Genomic DNA, 17,824 nt, shown 5'->3' on the forward strand with positions numbered 1-17,824 from the left:
GAAAGGCATCAATCGTCAGCCCTCTCGAAGCGTAGTCTGCTGGGTTGGCAGATGTGTTCACATATCTCCACTGTGATGTTTCTGTTCTGTCTCTAATTGTAGCTACTCGATTGGCGACAAATGTACGATATCTCGTAGTTTCATTATTAAGGTACTGGAGGACTGATGTGCTGTCCGTCCAAAAGATAGAGTCTGTCAAGTTAATGTCCAACTCGGTTCTTATCATCTTATCCATTCTTGCTGCTACAACTGCAGCAGTCAGTTCAAGTCGGGGAATAGTCACTGGCTTCAAAGGTGTAACTCTAGCCTTTCCCATGATGAAGGCGCAGTGACTCTGGTTCTGACAGTTTCTTGAGACCAGGTAGGTGGCTACACCATACCCTTTCTCGCTGGCGTCTGCAAAATGGTGAAGCCGTGCTGAAGTAATTTCTCCAAAGTTGGCTGGTTTAATGCATCTTTTTACTTCAAAGGTGGTTAAGTGGTCTAAGGTCATCACCCACTGTTGCCACTGCATAGGCAGTGCCTCTGGCATGTCATCGTCCCATGCATGCTTTGTCCTACATAGTTCCTGCAGAATGTGCTTCACTGGGAGGATAAGTGGAGCCAAGATACCAAGCGGATCATAAATAGTGCTGACCATTGAAAGCACTCCTCTTCTTGTGAGTGGCTTGCTTTGTATGCAGACCCTGAACTGCAATGTATCTGCCTCCACACACCACTGGACTCCTAAAGCTCTTTCGATTGGCAAACAATCATTCTCCAGATCCAGCATCTTGACTTTATCGGCTCTTTCCTCCTCATGTACTGATGCGAGCACGCTTCTACTATTGGAAACCCACTTTGTGAGTTTGAAGCCACCAGCAGCACACATAGCCTCTAGGTCTTGTATGAGAGCAATTGCCTGTTTCTCAGTGCCAACAGATTTTAGGCAATCATCTACATAAAAGTTTCTCAAAATGGTGTTGGCAGCTGTTGAGCTGAAATGTGCTTGATTGTCTTCTGCGCACTTTCTTAATGCATAACTCGCGCAACTTGGCGACGAGGTTGCGCCAAAAATGTGGACGACCATTCTGTACTTTTTCAACTGCTGAGTAAGTTCTCCCTGCGGCCACCACAGAAACCTCAACACATCAGCATCTTCCTGGGGAACTTTGATCTGATTAAACATACCTTCAATGTCAGCCATGAAGGCTATTGGTTCCTGTCTGAATCTTGTTAGTACTCCTATGAGAGAGCTTGTCAAGTCAGGCCCTTGCAATAAACATGAATTTAGGGAGGTGCCTCGATATGTGGCAGCACAATCAAAAACCACCCGTAATTTATGCTTCGTTGGGTGGTAAACCCCATGATGTGGGATGTACCACGTCCTCTTGTCACCTTTACAATCTTCTTCTGTAGGAACCTCCTGAGCATAGCCATTCGTCAGCGTTTGTGCCATGAATTTAGAGTAATCCTGATGAAGCTGCGGGTTCTTCATCAGTTTCCGTTTCAAACATTCTGCTCTCTGTACTGCATAGACACGATTATCTGGGAAAATGATGTCTTTGTTCTTGAAAGGCAGGCCAATGCTGTAATGGCCATCAACCATCTTCACTGAATTTGATACAGAGTCCATGAACCGTTTGTCTTCAAATGACATTTCCAATTTTTCAGCCATATCATGTTCTGGGAAGTCCAACTTTACTTGTCGCTCAGTGAGCTCCTCTAATGTTGTCACTGAGATTCTGTTTACTGATACTCGTGGCCACTCAAAACTCCCCCCACTGGCATTTTCTTCCTTCAGAGGACCATTGATAGTCCACCCTAGGAGAGTCTTGACTGCATATGGCCCATTCCCATCACTGTTTATGACTTTCCACGGCTCAAGTGCCTTTGGTACGTTTGTTCCGATTAACAAACCTATTTCTCCATCAATTCTTTTTAGTTGAACATCTCTTAAGTATGGCCATCGATCCACATCACTTTGTTGTGGGATGTTCTCTTTTCTAACTGGGATTTTAGACTGTGTAAAAACCTTTGGAAGCTTGATAAAGTTATCTTCATCCACAGCACTGACTTCAAGTCCCATGATGACATTGGTACTGACAATCCCTTCTTTTCCCATGGTTCGAAGCAAGATCTTTGTCTTTTTTCCTGTTGTCATAAGGTTCTTCATTAGCTCCTCTGTACAGAAGGTTCCAGTGCTTCCTGGGTCGAGAAACGCATATGCTTCAACTGTTTGTTTGCTCCTCAAACACCTGACTTTCACTGGAACGATTGACAGGGCACAGGCTGCTTCTCCGGCCCCAGTACAACCACAAGTTTCATTGTCGGTGGAAGCTGAACTTTGGACGTTTTGTTGGGTTATCTGGCTCTCCTCCGCAGAGAATGCAGACTTCTCTCGATCAAAATGCAGGATGGTGGGATGCTTTTGAGAACATGTTTGACAGATATGTTTTTGCTTACAGCCTTTACTTAAATGTCCCTGTTTTAAGCATCCAAAGCACAGGCCTTTAGACTTCAGAAAATCAAGCCTTTCTTTGTTTGGCTTTTGCTTGATTATTCTACAATAATCCAAGGTGTGTCCTTTCTTTTGGCAAAATACACATTGTTTTTCAATTCCATCGGCGGATGTGTTCCCTTCTGCCTGCTCGGGTGGGCTCGTGACAGATGTGACATCAGTAGCAAAAACACTTTTCTTTTCCTTGTATCTTTTATCATTTTCCCTTTTTTCCTTTCCATGCTTTTGTTTTGGTGAGGCAGGTTCTTGTATGTTGCCAAACAACGGATGGGAAGCAATTTTTGCCTGTTTGTTCACAAAATTTACCACATCTGTGAACCTGACTTTCTTTCCTGACTTTTCCTGAATGTCACATGCGACTCCTCTCCATTTTTCCTTTATCTTAAATGGGAGTTTAGATATAATTATGCGCATGTTGGTCGTGCTGTCCATCTCATTCATGTAATCCACACTATCTACTGTGTTGCAGCAGCTCGTGAGGAAAACAGCAAATTCTGTCAGTGCATCTGCATCTTCTGACCTAATGACAGGCCATTGCAATGCCTTCTGAATGTAGGCGGAGGCAATTGTATATTCATTTCCAAAATTCTTGCACAAAAGCCTTTTAGCCTCTACATAGCCTTTATCTGGGTTCATGTATGCACAACTGCGTACTAGAACTTTAGGCCTTCCTTGTGTGAATTGCTCAAGGAAATGTAGCCTATCTTTGTTACTCTCTGTCCTTTCTTCAATCCCGTGCTCAAAAGCTTTCAAAAAGAAACTAAATTCCAGCGGATTGCCACTAAATACTGGAATATTTATTGGTGGTAATGTAGACACCTTTTGTTGCTTCACCAAAAGTTTAGTGATCTCATTCTGTCGCTGCATAACAGTCAACAAATCTTGAACACCAGCAGCGCTACCGTGATCTGTGCTAAACTGATTGCCAAACATGTCCCTCGACAGGTGAGGTCTATCACTCATTCCTGTGTCACTATGACGCAAGGTGCTCTGTGCCCGATTACCATGACCCCTTTGGCCAAAATCGTCATGTTCTGACAGCACAGTACTGAAGCTACACTCACTACCTTGGTCTGGACCTCTCTGCTTTACAGTCACATCTTCTCTGAACGCAACGTTAGCGGGACAATCTGATTCTTTAACAGTTAGCACCTCGAGCTTTGCATTAACGGCAGCAATAGCGGTTTGCAACTCCAACTCCTCTTTTCTTGCCTTGCATTTTGCCTTTTACTGTTCTGAGAATGTATTAATGAAGCACTATCTGCAGGCTCGATCTCTGCGTCAAGTCTTTTTGCCTCATTTTCTTGCTTATTAACTTCTTGTAGCAAACTTTCACTCTTTTCCACAAAGGCTTTCAAATACTTGGCTTTGGGCTCAAACCACTGGGCTTGGTCATCAAAAACTTGTGCATCACTCATCAGAGTTTTAACTGCGTCATTGGCTGCACAAAACTCAATGTACGTGGCTGCAAAGTCACCAGATATTATGGCATTCACATCTCCAGCATTGTTAGCATCATCCATAAGAGCCTCAATTTCCTTCATCTTCCTTGTAAGGTACCATAACTTAGCTTTTCTTGCTCCTTTAAGCTGTTGAAGCTTGTCCTCTTGAGCTTTTGCTGTTAGTTTAGGTACTCTCTTAGTGGATGTTTCGATTTCCATTAGCTCCATATTAATTGAGTTGCCTCGATACTTTCAACACGATGAATCCACTTACTTTTGCTTTGCAGGTCGCTGGATGACGTCATGCGATGTGCTTAGTCACATGAAGCACGCCACAAAAGTTGTCTTCCAAAGTCCACGAAATTAAGTATTTCCAAAATATCGCGCCGTTGTCGATCCAAAGGTGCCGAGGAAAACCAAGCGGTCCTTTGACGGCGTTCGAAACAACAAGCCAATGTCCGTTCTTCCAACAGCGGCACACCAGCGAGCACGAATTGCCACCGTGTATCGCGGGTCGTCTTTCGATCCTCTTACGGAGCAACTTTTTTTGACTTAATGTAACGGCAACTTAATATCCTTTTGTCGCTACGTCAGCAGGGCATGCAGGTTTTTGACTCGTGCTTTTCTTCGACGGGCTTTTCCTTTCCAAGACGACGACAAGGAATACACGAGGCCGCCATCGTTGATCCCAAATAAATGATTCGCTTTATTTTCTTGAACACAAATTAAGGCTTTATCAAAATGAAAAAATAAAACTTCTACAATACACTTAAACGAAATACGAAATCGGTTCACATGAAGTACGAAATAAGCAAACACGAAGTACGGTCAAAAAAAGGTGTTGCTCCATGCCCTACTGTCTTCCTAATCATGCTTACATAAATCTAGCCTCTTAACAGACTAAAAACAGGACAACCAATGGAACCCAGATACTTCGATATTCTTAATAAATTTGTTCTAAAATAAAATATCAAATATAAACCAAACTGCTTGCATCTATTAAATTCGAATTATTCAAAAGGCTACATCTATAGTTTAACCAAATTTTCCTTATGGCTCTAACATTATGTGTTGAAGCTTGAAAAGACAAAAAGGCTTTTAAATGATCACGGGGCTAGTTCTTGTGCAGGTCATTCACCGGCCACAACATTAGGTACACCTGTTCTGTTCAAGATAATGCCGTTCAACATCACTGTTGTGTATCGAAATCAACACTCAAATTTAGACAAAAGTGAGTTAAAAGAAAATATATCTCACTTTTATAGTTTTTATTCACTTTGCTGCCTTAGTATTTAAGCATAGTTTTATGATATTGTTAATTGGTGCTTTGAGACACCCAACTTTGCGGGATGTGAGCCGTCGTTCGGACGTTTCACATTGATTTGTCAGAAAAAAAATGTTGTGACTAATTTGTCAAAAAGAGTCTTTAAGCCGTTTTTGCCACCCTCAGTTCAAGTGTACTGTCAAACTAAACATAAAAAACACAATTGCATGTTTTGTATTTAGAGCAACCACATAGCTTGGTTTGGATATATCCTTTTAGCTTGATGCTAAAAAACTCAAAATCCAGTGCCATAGATGGGCAAACACATAGCATCAGTGTTGTGGTGTTATAAACCTTTGAGCAATGGATATTTGAGGACCTTCGCAGACAGATAATATACCAATAGTCGCACGCATATATTCTTTATCCTCCGTGAATGCAGGCGGCACAGTGAAAACAGGCTGCACACTGACTTAATGGCTAGCACGTCTGCCACATAATTTAGCGGTTCTGGGTTTGAATATCAACTCTGGTCTTAGTCTGTGTTGTTTTCATGTCCTCCCTGTGCTTTCAAGTGTTTGATGTGATTGGCTATCAACCAGTCCAGCGTCAACCGTCCCTCTTGCCCAAAAGTCAGCTGGGACCATCTCCAACCCATCCACGACCCTATGAGGTTAACTAGTCAAGAAAACAGCATTAGTGTGCAGGTGTACCTAATGTAATCTGTTGAGCGGTTCTCTCTTTTGAAGCTGTGCTTTGAAAATAAGCTCCACATCCTGATGGAGAAGCCAGATCACTGGCCCGGGAGCAAGGGGCGGTAATACGAGTCGGATTAGAGTAGAGAAGCGAGGTGAAGACCGCAGGGCTTTCCTAGAATCAACTTCTCATCTTCTGCAGCTTGTGTTCACTCAAGGTTGAGACATACTGGCACGTTTCGACATCAGATGGGGGATGTGGTTGAGTCCAGGCAATGCTGAAATGACAGCAGCCGGAAGTCTGCCCCGTTCCCAACGTCACGTGAGTGACTTGACACGCATAGATGAGACAAGTGAGAGAGGAGAGAGGAAGATGTCCAGAAGGAGGAATAAGTGAACATCACTTACAAGAAAACTGGGCAAACAATTTGAGGGTGAGCTGAATCGAACCATGAGAATCGAACCATGAGGACACAGTTGTTTGCTAAGTTCTTGGTCTATTCAGGGTCCTGGGGAAGGGCCAAATCGTCCTAAAGCTTGAAAGGATGAATTCTTGCAGGGCAGCCTCCAAGAAAAAGATTGGAAAACTGCTGCGCTGCTTTCTGGGCTTCATCGCTGGGACGCCTGGTCAAGGTAGTCTTATGTGTGCACATTTGAAAGATTTTCACGAAGAGGTCACCAACTATTTTGAAACGGGATTCATGCCAATGGGCACGAATTTTGATACTCGACTTCACTTATTTACAAATTACAGGTCATTTGAACAAAAGTATTTTTTTTGGAAGTATTTATCTCTCACAATGTTTCTCAACAGTGACATTAAAAAAATGGGAAAAAGATACACATCAACGGCATTCCTCCAATATCACAATATCCCGTCATTAGTGAGATGTTTCTCCTATTCAAAAGCTGTGCAGTGGAAACTCTCTTTAGCACAACCCGGTTTGGGATGCTAGCTTGTTTTTATTGAGAATCAGTTTTTTTTCTCATTGGAAATTAAAATGTTACAGTCTATGAATACTGTACCGTGATCATGAAGACAGTAGGTATCAAACGGTTAACTTTCACACCGTCATGCCTCCAAGAGCGTCCTCCCTCCACTAAATTCCGCGCAAACACGCAACTGTCCTATCCAGTTTAGTATTTTCTTATTTTTTCGGACCACAGAGGGATTAACATTTGATGATGATGCAATCCCAGATGAATGCGTTGTTGATGTCAGCAGCTAGTTCAACATTATTCCATCCATTTTCCGAACCGCTTGATCCTCACTAGGGTCGCGGGGGGTGCTGGAGCCTATCCCAGCTGTCTTCGGGCAGTAGGCAGGGGACACCCCTGAATCGGTTGCCAGCCAATCGCAGGGCACACAGAGACGAACAACCATCCACGCTCACATTCACACCTAGGGACAATTCAGAGCATTCAATCAGCCCGCCATGCATGTTTTTGGAATGTGGGAGGAAACCGGAGCACCCGGGGAAAACCCACGCAGGCCCGGGGAGAACATGCAAACTCCACACAGGGAGGCCGGAGCTGGAATTGAACCCGGTACCTCTGCACTGTGAAGTCGACGTGCTAACCACTGGACTACCGGGCCGCCTTAGTTCAACATTAATAAGTAACAATTGATGAAGTGCGCAGTCAGTCATATTGATTCACTGGTGACCAATGATCCCCCATTGTGTACTGTACTATAAATACCAGTGAACCACTGCTTTGCAGTGATTGATTATGTTGTCCCGGAAAAGTACATTATAGGACTCTTACTATTCTTTGTTTCCTAATTAGTAACTAAACACAAGCAATGTTTAATGTTTTATTGCCACAAATAGTGTTTACTCAATTGCAGAGTACCAGGCTTTTATTTTGAAGGCACGTTGCTGTTTGATAAAGAGAATTGTTACTCCTCTGACTAAAAATAAAGGGAAAAGAAGATGTAACTGTCTGAGCAGTTTATATGAAATTCTTGACAGGAAGTGCTCGAGACGGCATCGAATGCAATGTGGAGGCGTGCGGCGGTGTGTGATGTAAAAGGTCACAACCTGCGTATCGCTATTCTATCCCTCGCTCTGTTCCAGGCTCAAACGGACTTTCAAAGGTGGTCCCACCGACTGAGATGTGTGTGGAGCCGTTTTGTCATCGTGGGCCACAAGCACCTGGCAGGGAAAGTGAGCGGCTTCACTTTGGGGTTTTGAGTCTTCCCTGGCGCTCATCCATCGCGTTTAGATTACCGTCTCTGCAGTCACGTGTGTCCTTTCGAAGTTTGAACTTGTCTCAGAGCAGCTTAGCTCTAAGAAAGTTGGGCTGTTTTGAGGCATTATGGGAGCTGTGATGGCTGCTCTCTCTGTGGAGGCCCGCAGGCGTCTTTCACGGCCCAGCTGTCTTTCTCACTGTGGGCACAGTGCAGCCAGGTACTATCGCTCAGGTAGGAACTGGGTCTTGTTCTCTCTGTCAAAACTGAGTCTGTTTAGTCTTCTTCATGGCTGCAGCAGTTGTCATAGTCGGTCTTAACATTTGGTGCACTTGCACAACAACTCATGAGTGAGGGAGTAATGGGATAAGGGTTCCTGCTTGGAATCGCTTTGTGCCAGTGAAGGAATTGCCTTTTAGGGGGGCGGCCACAAGGCGGAAAACAAACAAATTTATGCTAGCATGTGTATAGTGGTGAAACTGTTTACATCTTAGAACGTCACAAATGTGTCTCCAGAAACTCAGTCCGTAATGGTCCCGCAGTTCAATCAACAGGCGAGATGTTTCCTGACTGGGCGCTTCATGTTATTTTCATATTTTGGTCCCAACACACCATGTGCAGTCATTTAACTTTTTAGGCTCAAATAGATTTCCTACGACTTTTGTTTCCTTGTTTTTTGTCCTAAATCTCAAAGGATAATTTGGGGCCTTTAAGATTTATTCTTTGTGACATCAACTGAAATAAGTTTTGCTGTTCATGCTTTGTCAAGTTATTTCAGAGAGTGACATCAATATGACTGCTGACATGGTGTGCATAGAATTTACACGCACTGCATGGACAGCCATCCATCCATCCCTTATTCGAGTCGCTTATCCTCATATCCTCGTGAGGGTCATGGGCACCGCATGGACTGTTTAAAAAAAAAAAATTGATAGATGGTAAGAAAAAAAAAGTTTCATGCACCTATGCCTGAAATTGATGACTTCAAATTATCAGCTCATCAGCAAGCGCTGTAGAAGCGCTTTTTGCGTCGTAGAGAGGAAGAGGGTCTGATGCAATCTGTGAATGAGAATAAGCCGTTTGCATTGTAAATCATGTAAAAAAAAGCGACCAGTAGGTGGCAGTGGTGCCTCATGTGCTTGAAATACATGCTTTTACAAAAAGCTGTTTTTCTCCGTTTTTTGCTCAGGAATTGCCATTTCCATGAAATTTAGCCATTTTGTAACGCCGATTGCTGAAGAATGGAAAAAGATAGAAACAAGGTCTTTTTTTCTGCTGAAAGAAGAGAGTCCAAACCTTATTTTGGTAGGCTCCATGTTTATATAGCATTAGAACCAGATATTCTGTGGGCCTTGCATGATCAGTCAAAATCCAGTAAAACGCTGGGATTGAGGGGGGTTGCTCCAGTGAAAATGGCAGGGAGTGAATGAGTTAACTGAATCAGGTATGTTGGAGTCGGGGGAGCTTTAAAACGAGCAGGATATGGCTCTTGAGGAACCGGGGTTCTAAGTGGACCACTAACATTACTGAAGACTTTCCATCCTATTTTATTTTATCAAATAATAATGAAAACAAACATGGTCATAAAATGTGTGCATTCACAAATTCAAATTGTCCCACAAATCAATTTTAGCATGTTGTATGATGCAAAGATGTGTTTTAAACCTCTGCAGTCCCACAAGTAGCCACCAATAGGCAGTCAAGGTCTGCTGACCTTACCTTTTGGTAAGTGCCTGCATTCTTGTTTGTGTACTACGGATATTAGAGACAGCACTACATTGATCCTGATATCCCACCCTCATCTCATTCTTTTAGGTTTGACGGATCGAAGCCCGACTGGCAGCAATTGCATACACCACATAAACATGTGACAGTATCGAGCAGTTTTGCAGTGGATCTAAAGACCGGGGAGGACAGTTCGAGGTGATGAGTTGGATTTTTGTCAACATCCATGCAGAAGATTTAGATTTTACTTTGTGGTTAGACATGATGCAGTTTCAATCAGCCTTTACTGACTGTTGTGTCAGCAGGCAGAGGACAGCCTTCCTTTTAAAAACCTGTTAGTGTCCTAATGGCTGCAGAAACGCACACACACACACATACACACAGAACACCCCTTGAAAAGCACCACTACACACATATATCATGCTTCAGGGTGTGTGCGGGTGCCCGTCAGTTGATCCACTCTGCTTCACTCAAGTGCGAATTAAGAGTCTAAACTTGACCTTGAGGGGATGACATGCAAAGATTGACAGCGCACTTACTCTATTGCCGATTGACAACTATTGACAGCACATGCACTGTTGCTGGGGGGAAAAAAAAGTGTGATGTCATGTTTGATGCTATTTTTTTTCCCGGAGTGCAAAGCAGTGGAGATTAAAAAAAAAAAAAGAGCAAAAGTGAAGGGGAGCTCCCCACTCCTGTCCGACCACAAGGATATTGATTTTGCTGACTCTGGCCTCCCTTTTTGTGTCTTTTTCCTTCGACCAAGTCAGTGAATTAACACACACACACACCCTAGCCTCACTTTGATGCATTAGCCAGTGCAGAGTGATCACATATCCCTTTTTGACATGACTCACATTTTATCTATTGTAGCTGTGGCCAGCTGTGGAATATTTTGCGAGAACGTTTTTTTTTTTTTGGTCACTACAAGTCACAAAATTGTAAACAAAAGTAGTGGGAGTAAGGGTTATGGGTGTGTGTGGGGGGGGGGGGGGGGGTGTTAAAAGTATGTGGTTGACCAAAGTTATGGAACGACGGAGGAAATGCAGGGAGGGGGTGGTGCGTTCGGGGTTTCAAGGCATATCAGATGGAGAGAAAGGAGGAAGAGGAGGAGGAAAAGGCGGAGGAGGGTGAGACCAGAGGGAAGTAGGGATAGCCGGAGGTATAAAATGCACAGGGTTTGGTTTTATTCCTCGAGGTGCATTGTGGGCAGAGTCGCATTGGTGGGGTATCCCTTCACGGATTCTCCTCGCTCGTACTGGACGCTTCCATATCGGGAGGTGGATTTGGATTTGGGTGTGTGCAGAAGTGGACTCAACCAGAGGAGCCTAAAATTGAAGTTCAATTTTAAATTACTGGATGCATTTGGGGATTACTAAATCCAGAACCGGAGCAGCAGGAGGAGGTTGGAGTTGTTTCTTGGCTCATTTTTAGCCACTGTCTGAGCATTGCTTGCTTCTCTGCAATCTTCCATTGAACTTTTTGCTGTTTTTTTCCCGACATTGCCTCGGAACTGCAGTGAGCAGCAGCTGGCGAAACAAGCTGTGTTTTGTTCTGTTTTGGCTTCACGCCTTTCTCGCATGTGATTTGGTGATTTATTTCCAATTGCGTCATATGGATGATAAAGCCACCACTGTTCAACGCAGTTGGACTTTCTCCCACCTGAGTGAAGAGATCGGGATCCCAAAGTCACGAGGACCATGGGACACCCAACAAAGTGTGTGCTATTCCTCAAAAACATCCTTAGGTGAACCCTTCATGTGATTTAGAGCAAAGCGATGACGGGCGGACTGATAATAGCTGTTTTCTTTAAGAGGGAATCTGGAGGAAAGTGACTTGAAACATCTCTTTTATTGTACCTAATAATAAATGACCCCCATCTTGCCTCCCGGATCCACAGAGGGAGGTTTTCCATATATGTCGGCATCCACGTTGTTTCCACTTCAGCATCACTGTTGACATTACAAGCAGCTTGTTGGCCCGCTTCTCATGGTGTCTCGATACAAACCCATGCAGTCTCCCACCTGTCAGTCTGATTCCCGTCACTCCCTGGCTGAGCTCCGGTGAGAACACTCATTTGCCGGGCGGCCCGGCCCACGCGAACCCGGGTCGGCTCGGCCTTTTTCGTCGATAAAGCCCGTCCCGTGCAACCATGGGGATCCAAGGCATGGAGCTGTTTGCCATCGGTGTGGTTATCATTCTCTTCATGGCTGTTCTCAAGCAGTTTGGCATACTGGAACCCATGTCCTCTTTTGAAGGTAAGGGTCAACATGGGCCCCTCTCCATTATCAGCTTTATCGTTGCCTCAGAAGGCACAAAACCTCTATGATATTAGCGACTGCGAAGACAACAAGTGTTGTAAAAAAAAATTTAAAAAAATAGAAGCATATACTGGCACAAAGCCTGGGATGGACTTGTAAAGAGAACGGCAGGGGACATTTTGTTATTATAAGGCTTTTGCTTTTTATTATTTGTTTCTAGGATGGAAAACATTTCTGTTAAATCCAATGTAAACCTAACACCGACAACAGTAATTGATAGCCTGTTGTCGCTTGATAAATAACAGCCGCAATACTCAGCCAGCAAACACATTGTGCACTTGAAAATAACATAATAGCTAAACAAAGAAGAAGCGCAAGAAATAAAACAATAAAATAAAAGAATAAAACGAGGGATATGATGTACACAGATGGTTAGAAAGAGACTGCTGGAAAAGGCTTCCAACGTGTGTGTACGTATGTAGATCGGTGATTGGGTCAATGGATGGATGGGCTGTTGAGGTTTGGTTGGTTGGACAAATGGTTGATTGGTGGGTTGTCGGCTGAACCTGACAGGTGTGATGGTAGACCTTTAGGGGGTTGGTCTCATGATTGGGACAATGGCAGGATGGATGGAAGGGCGGTAGGGTGACTCAGGTAGCTGATTGCGTCAGCTGTTAATTGACCAACAGAGGGCCGGCTGCTAAGTCGCGCCTAATTTCTTCTGATGGGCTTCCACCATCCATCCATTTTCTGTAGCAGTTACCTTTCTCGGGTCACAGGTGAGATGGAATCTTATCCCGAGAGGCAGGGTCCACTCTGGATTGGTCATCAATCAATTGCAGTACACGTGTAGACAAAAATCCATTCACACACTCACGTTCACACCGACGGACGATTTAAGAGCCTTCGTGAACCTAACATGAATGTTTTTGGAATGTGGGTGGAATCCGGAGTGTGTGGAGATGAGCCAAGTGAGCGCGAGGAGAACATGGAAACTCCAGACACAGGAAGTCCAAATCCCTGAACTGTGAGGCCAATATGTTAGCCACTAGCTCTCCGTGCTGCCTGGTTGACTTCCGAGTTTCCCATTATTTCAGAATATGTTTGTCCCCTCAGAAACGAATGAAAAACACATTTATTTATTCCAGAATAAAATTGTCACCAATGTTTTAAGTCACATTTTAACATTCCTAATGACCTTTTCAATGTACAAACGAGCTGACCTTAATAAAAATGAACCTAAAATGCTGCAGATTAAGAATTCTTTAAAGATTTCTGACAGATGCATAATTCAGAGGGAATGGGAAGGGGGAAGATTTACTGTTGACTCTCGAGGCTTTTCATAAGTATCGTTGGAATGTGCCAAGTGTGTGTGAACTGTATGTACCAGGGCCGAGGTCACCAAACTTTTTGAAATTGAGTTTTGCTCTGTGAAGGCTTACTACCAATTTGAGGCACACATCTGAAATAACACATTTGCCCAATTTACATTTAATTATGTTTCTATTTGTAATGAATGATAGTCATCTGCAAAGTGTTTGAAGACGCCGATCATATTAACTCATTCACTCCCAAAGACGTTTTTAAACATCTTTTCAGACTTGGTCCAGAATTGGCTGGTTCTGAATGAGTTAAAGGGGTACGAAACTTATGCATCCATTTTCAGCAGTAAAAAGTTGTCTTTCATGCATTTGATAACTTCATGATTCTTCATGTACAATTAACACACTTTAAAAAATGCATTCTGACACCTGCTGTCGACTGAGAACGACATGCCAGGCGTGTTAGCATTGCAACTCTGCATTACAATAGCTTACAATATTAAATATGCTTTTTTTTTTTGGAAGAAAACCTCTCTCCGTTTTTGATGGAACATTAAAGCCAAGCAAGCAACAATTATTTTAATGCTGGCACTTGGGAGTCCTAAATATTTTTCTAGGTGGTGTAAAAGAAATTGAGCACTATTGCTTTACTGTAGATGTTCCTTGTGCTGAAATCTCACCCAAAAAATGGTTTGTATAGCTTTGGGGGCGTTTGGGCGTTCTTGGTTCATATTTTCTTGTTCTAGAGCCATCGCGGTCTTGTTGATTTTGGTCTTTGGGTCAGAGTGGCTTGCAGTCAGCATGCCAAGCCAATTACAGCAAGAAGGCTGCCGGTGCCACATTAGTGTTTGTAATATTGCTCAGCATCAGTAAGTAATAAATTCAGCAAAAGCCCCAGTAATGTTCTTTTCTTTTATTATTCATCACTCCTTTCAATCGCATCAGCCCTCTTGATACCCCCGCTTCCCCAAAGCCTGTCGTGATGCACCCCAGTTTAGCATTACCTCGCATCAATTATACATGTGGTATTGAGCAGGTTTTCTCTGAGGCCGCCTAAATATGGAACCCATAGAATTCCTCCTGGGCCCTGAAGGGCATTGATCATCCATCAGTCGCACCCAAAAAAATCCATCACGTGTCTCACCGTGCTCCTCACTCTACTTTACCTCATCCTATCTCACTCAGTCTGAATTAGCCACTCCAAAGTAGATCATCAAATTGTATGACAATTGCAACCACTGAGGTCATACTTGTAGCCAGATTTACTCGGATTTGGGATGTCTGATATCAGCATTAGGAAATGATAGAGCCAAAAGTTTCCTGAGACAGATCAGTGAGTAAAGGCACGGGCTTGAGCAATCAATTTCATAGTTCTGACAATATGTGGAATGTAAGGCAAAGTACTGCATTTGTGTTCCAAAACACAACTGTTTGTTGCATATACATTTTAAATATTGCACTTTTGTGTTCACGATCCCGTTTTATTTTTCTTTTTTTTTGTGAACGATTTTAGGCCACGTGTTTTAGTAACATTTTCATAGCGGTTTGTGAACAAGATCGTTTCATTGGAAAACATTTCTTTCTTCGACACTATTCTGTAAAATTTGTGACACCATGTGTTTTATATATACCTGTATATATATATATATATATATATATATATATATATATATATATCACAATAAGTGACTTTACAGTAAATGGTGGTGGGAGGGGGGGGGCAAGGCTCACTTATAGTTTAATATACAAAAACAAGGCCGATTTCTTGTGCTTCATCAAAAAAAAAATGGTGTTGGGCTTTGTATTTGTTTTTTGAGAGTTGTCCGCTAGAGGGAGTCCAAGAGCTGTGTTCCTCGCCCATGAGATGGACTTTGAACAAGTGTAACAGAACCCGAGGGAGTGAACGTTCCCTGTTCCCTTTTCATTACACCATGAATGTGTCAGGACTCCACTGAATACTTGTGCTGCCGTACCCTTGTGAGCATCCCTGAGGAGATGGTGGAACATTTGGAAAAGTAGGTCACGGTGTGGTTTTGGCACAATGCGATTGAGGTCACATTGTTGACATTTGACCTCAAAACTGTGGATTTGGTCTGTTTTTATTCATTCACATAGTAGCATCGCCTTCATTCCTTAAAATATTTTGGGAAAACCAAGAAATAATGGCACTGTGCTTCGAAAAAGCCAGGAAAAGAGGCACAGGGTGAGAGAAATGAACACTATCATCACAGAGTAGTGTGAGTCTGTGAGATACTATGCAGCACTGTGACATAAGCACTTAGCCATTTTGTGTTGAGTCATGGCGAGACTAGATGCCAGAGTGCTGTTTCTTTGTCGCACCTCAAATAGATGACACATTTAACCTTTTCCCATTTTCCCAGCCATTAGCTAATGCTAGTCTGTGCAGTCTTCAAGTCTCAAAGCAGCTCTGCTTATGCTCTGGCTTGCCTTGGTGTTTCTGTCTAGTGCCATCCAGTTGTCCCTTGAAAGTAGCTTCGGATCTTCACCCAGGCTAGCGTCCAAGTCAACCACAGGGATGCTTTGTTTGGGGGCAGTTACAAAGTAAATTAGCAAAACTGTTAACGCAACAGTGGAGCAGAAATTCAGAACTACTCTCTCGAGACACATTTTCCGAAATAGGCTGACAATAAAACATAAGACTTGCAGATGGCTGATGATTTGTATACAAGAAATGAAAAAGTTCCTTTTCCATATGTAGCCTTTAACAAGGGCATTCAGACCATCACATCTTTCTGTCACTTATGGCTAGAATGCAAAAAAAAAATGCAATCAGGTGGTGAAGCGAGGGTGCAGAAAGCAAAAAAAAAGGCCAGTCAATTAATATGGCAGAGGGAGTGAGCTAAAAAGAGATGCCGTCGGGGAAGAAGTGTGACAGACAGAGAGTGACGAGCGAAGTGACAGGACGCAGAGATGGACCAGAGCGCAACCACGATGAGCATATAGCAGCAGATACACGCGACCGTGGAAGGAAAGTTAGAAGACGAGAGCAGGATGAGTGTCCGGTGGGAGACAGAGGGCCTGCAGACGGTGGGCATCGTGTGTCTGGTCATCATGTTCCTCAAACTGATGCACTTGCTGGGCCTCATTGACATCACCGAGACTGGTGAGAGACGCTTCTGAACGTTTCTGCACAACCCGTGTTGAATTATTTTCTTTCATTGCACTTGGATGATGGCATTGGCCTTAAAAGTTCACATCTTCACGATCAGGCAGAAAATTTACAGACTTTATGCGAATATGGTCAAATCAATATTTTTTCACAAATTTATATAATGAGTCTGTCCCCAGCGTCGTTTGTCTTTTTTATGCATGATTAACCAATTATAGTGCTGGAAATATCTTGAACTGTGTCTGAGAAGTAAAACTCTTGTCTCTTTCTTCACATTATGTTGCCTCAGGATTGAAAGTCTGGATGTTTGTTCGACATTAAGTGAAAATAGATGAGATAGATTTGAGTAAGCCTGTTTTGTTCAAAATGTATCGCTTCGGGGTCAGCCACCAAGATTTGCATGCAGATTCATTTTATTGCAACAGTTTTTGCTCCGAGGCCTTTGAAGTTTGGGAAGCTGTAACCACAGGTGTTTGTCTTTGTGAAGTATTAAAAGATTTATTTTTTGTCTGTTCGAAGGGGCGGCAGGAGCGCAGACTTTGATGTGCACGGTTCGTTCCATTTTGAACAATAACAGTGCAATAAATTACAGATTTTTGTTTTTGCAAGACGATTAAATTGGTGTTTGAACATGATTTTGAGACGATGGTGTGTTTATGTCGGTGCGCGGTGGGATATGATAGCAATATAAAATGTAATACCAACTTGGATTGATGCATTGATTAATGTTTCTGAAAAGTAGCGATATTGGAGATGCGGGGGTTCTGCCTGACAGAGACTATATGTAGACCCAAAACAAATGCTGTAATGTGTTTATCTCTGAAATGTGATTTTTTAAATGCTGCGGAAAATCTAAACTGATAATACAGCAAATACACTTTTCACTTACTTCGGCTTGGATCGTTTACAGCTAACCCGCGACCCTGAACAGGGTAAGCATCGGAGAGGAATGGCTGGACGGTTCAAAGTTGTTCTTCCTGCACTCCGTCCACTCTGCTCTCGTCATACAAAAAATCTTGACTGTCCAGTCTGACCTTATTCTTTGTTTTCTTTCTTCCTTACTCTCCCACTATCCACCATGTGCTCTCTTTTCCTCCATTGTGGTGTCCGCACCCCTTCCTCTCTTCTCTCTGTCTAAAGATGGTGAGTATGGAAAATAGTGCTCTGGAAAATTCCTCATCCCTGCTCTTTTATATGATTTGTTTTTAATTCATCCCGGCCCATGCTGTGCTTTCTCTTAGTGTGTGTGAACTGGCAACCAGCAGATTAGACAGATTGTGTTTTAAAAACAAAA

At 43.1% G+C, this 17,824-nt stretch overlaps 1 protein-coding gene across 5 annotated transcripts in view; it reads left to right on the forward strand.

Moving 5' to 3' along the window:
* The window catches only part of kcnip3a (Kv channel interacting protein 3a, calsenilin), a 38,422-nt gene that overhangs the window by 15,901 nt on the left and 4,697 nt on the right, over window positions 1-17,824 (forward strand). The window contains exon 1 of one of the 5 annotated variants that reach the window (XM_086111689.1): window positions 11,006-12,075. The exons of 3 other annotated variants lie outside the window; for them this stretch is intronic. In XM_086111689.1, coding sequence (XP_085967815.1) covers window positions 11,970-12,075 — 106 coding nt within the window. In that variant the 5' untranslated portion in view covers window positions 11,006-11,969. Of the gene's footprint in view, window positions 1-11,005; window positions 12,076-15,468; window positions 16,525-17,824 lie in introns of those variants that run through there. One more of the 5 variants, XM_086111688.1, reaches the window with a different exon arrangement.

Source organism: Hippocampus guttulatus, chromosome 5 (genome assembly GCF_054856545.1).
Source record: "Hippocampus guttulatus isolate MCC_2025c chromosome 5, RoL_Hgut_1.0, whole genome shotgun sequence".
Taxonomy (NCBI): domain Eukaryota; kingdom Metazoa; phylum Chordata; class Actinopteri; order Syngnathiformes; family Syngnathidae; genus Hippocampus; species Hippocampus guttulatus.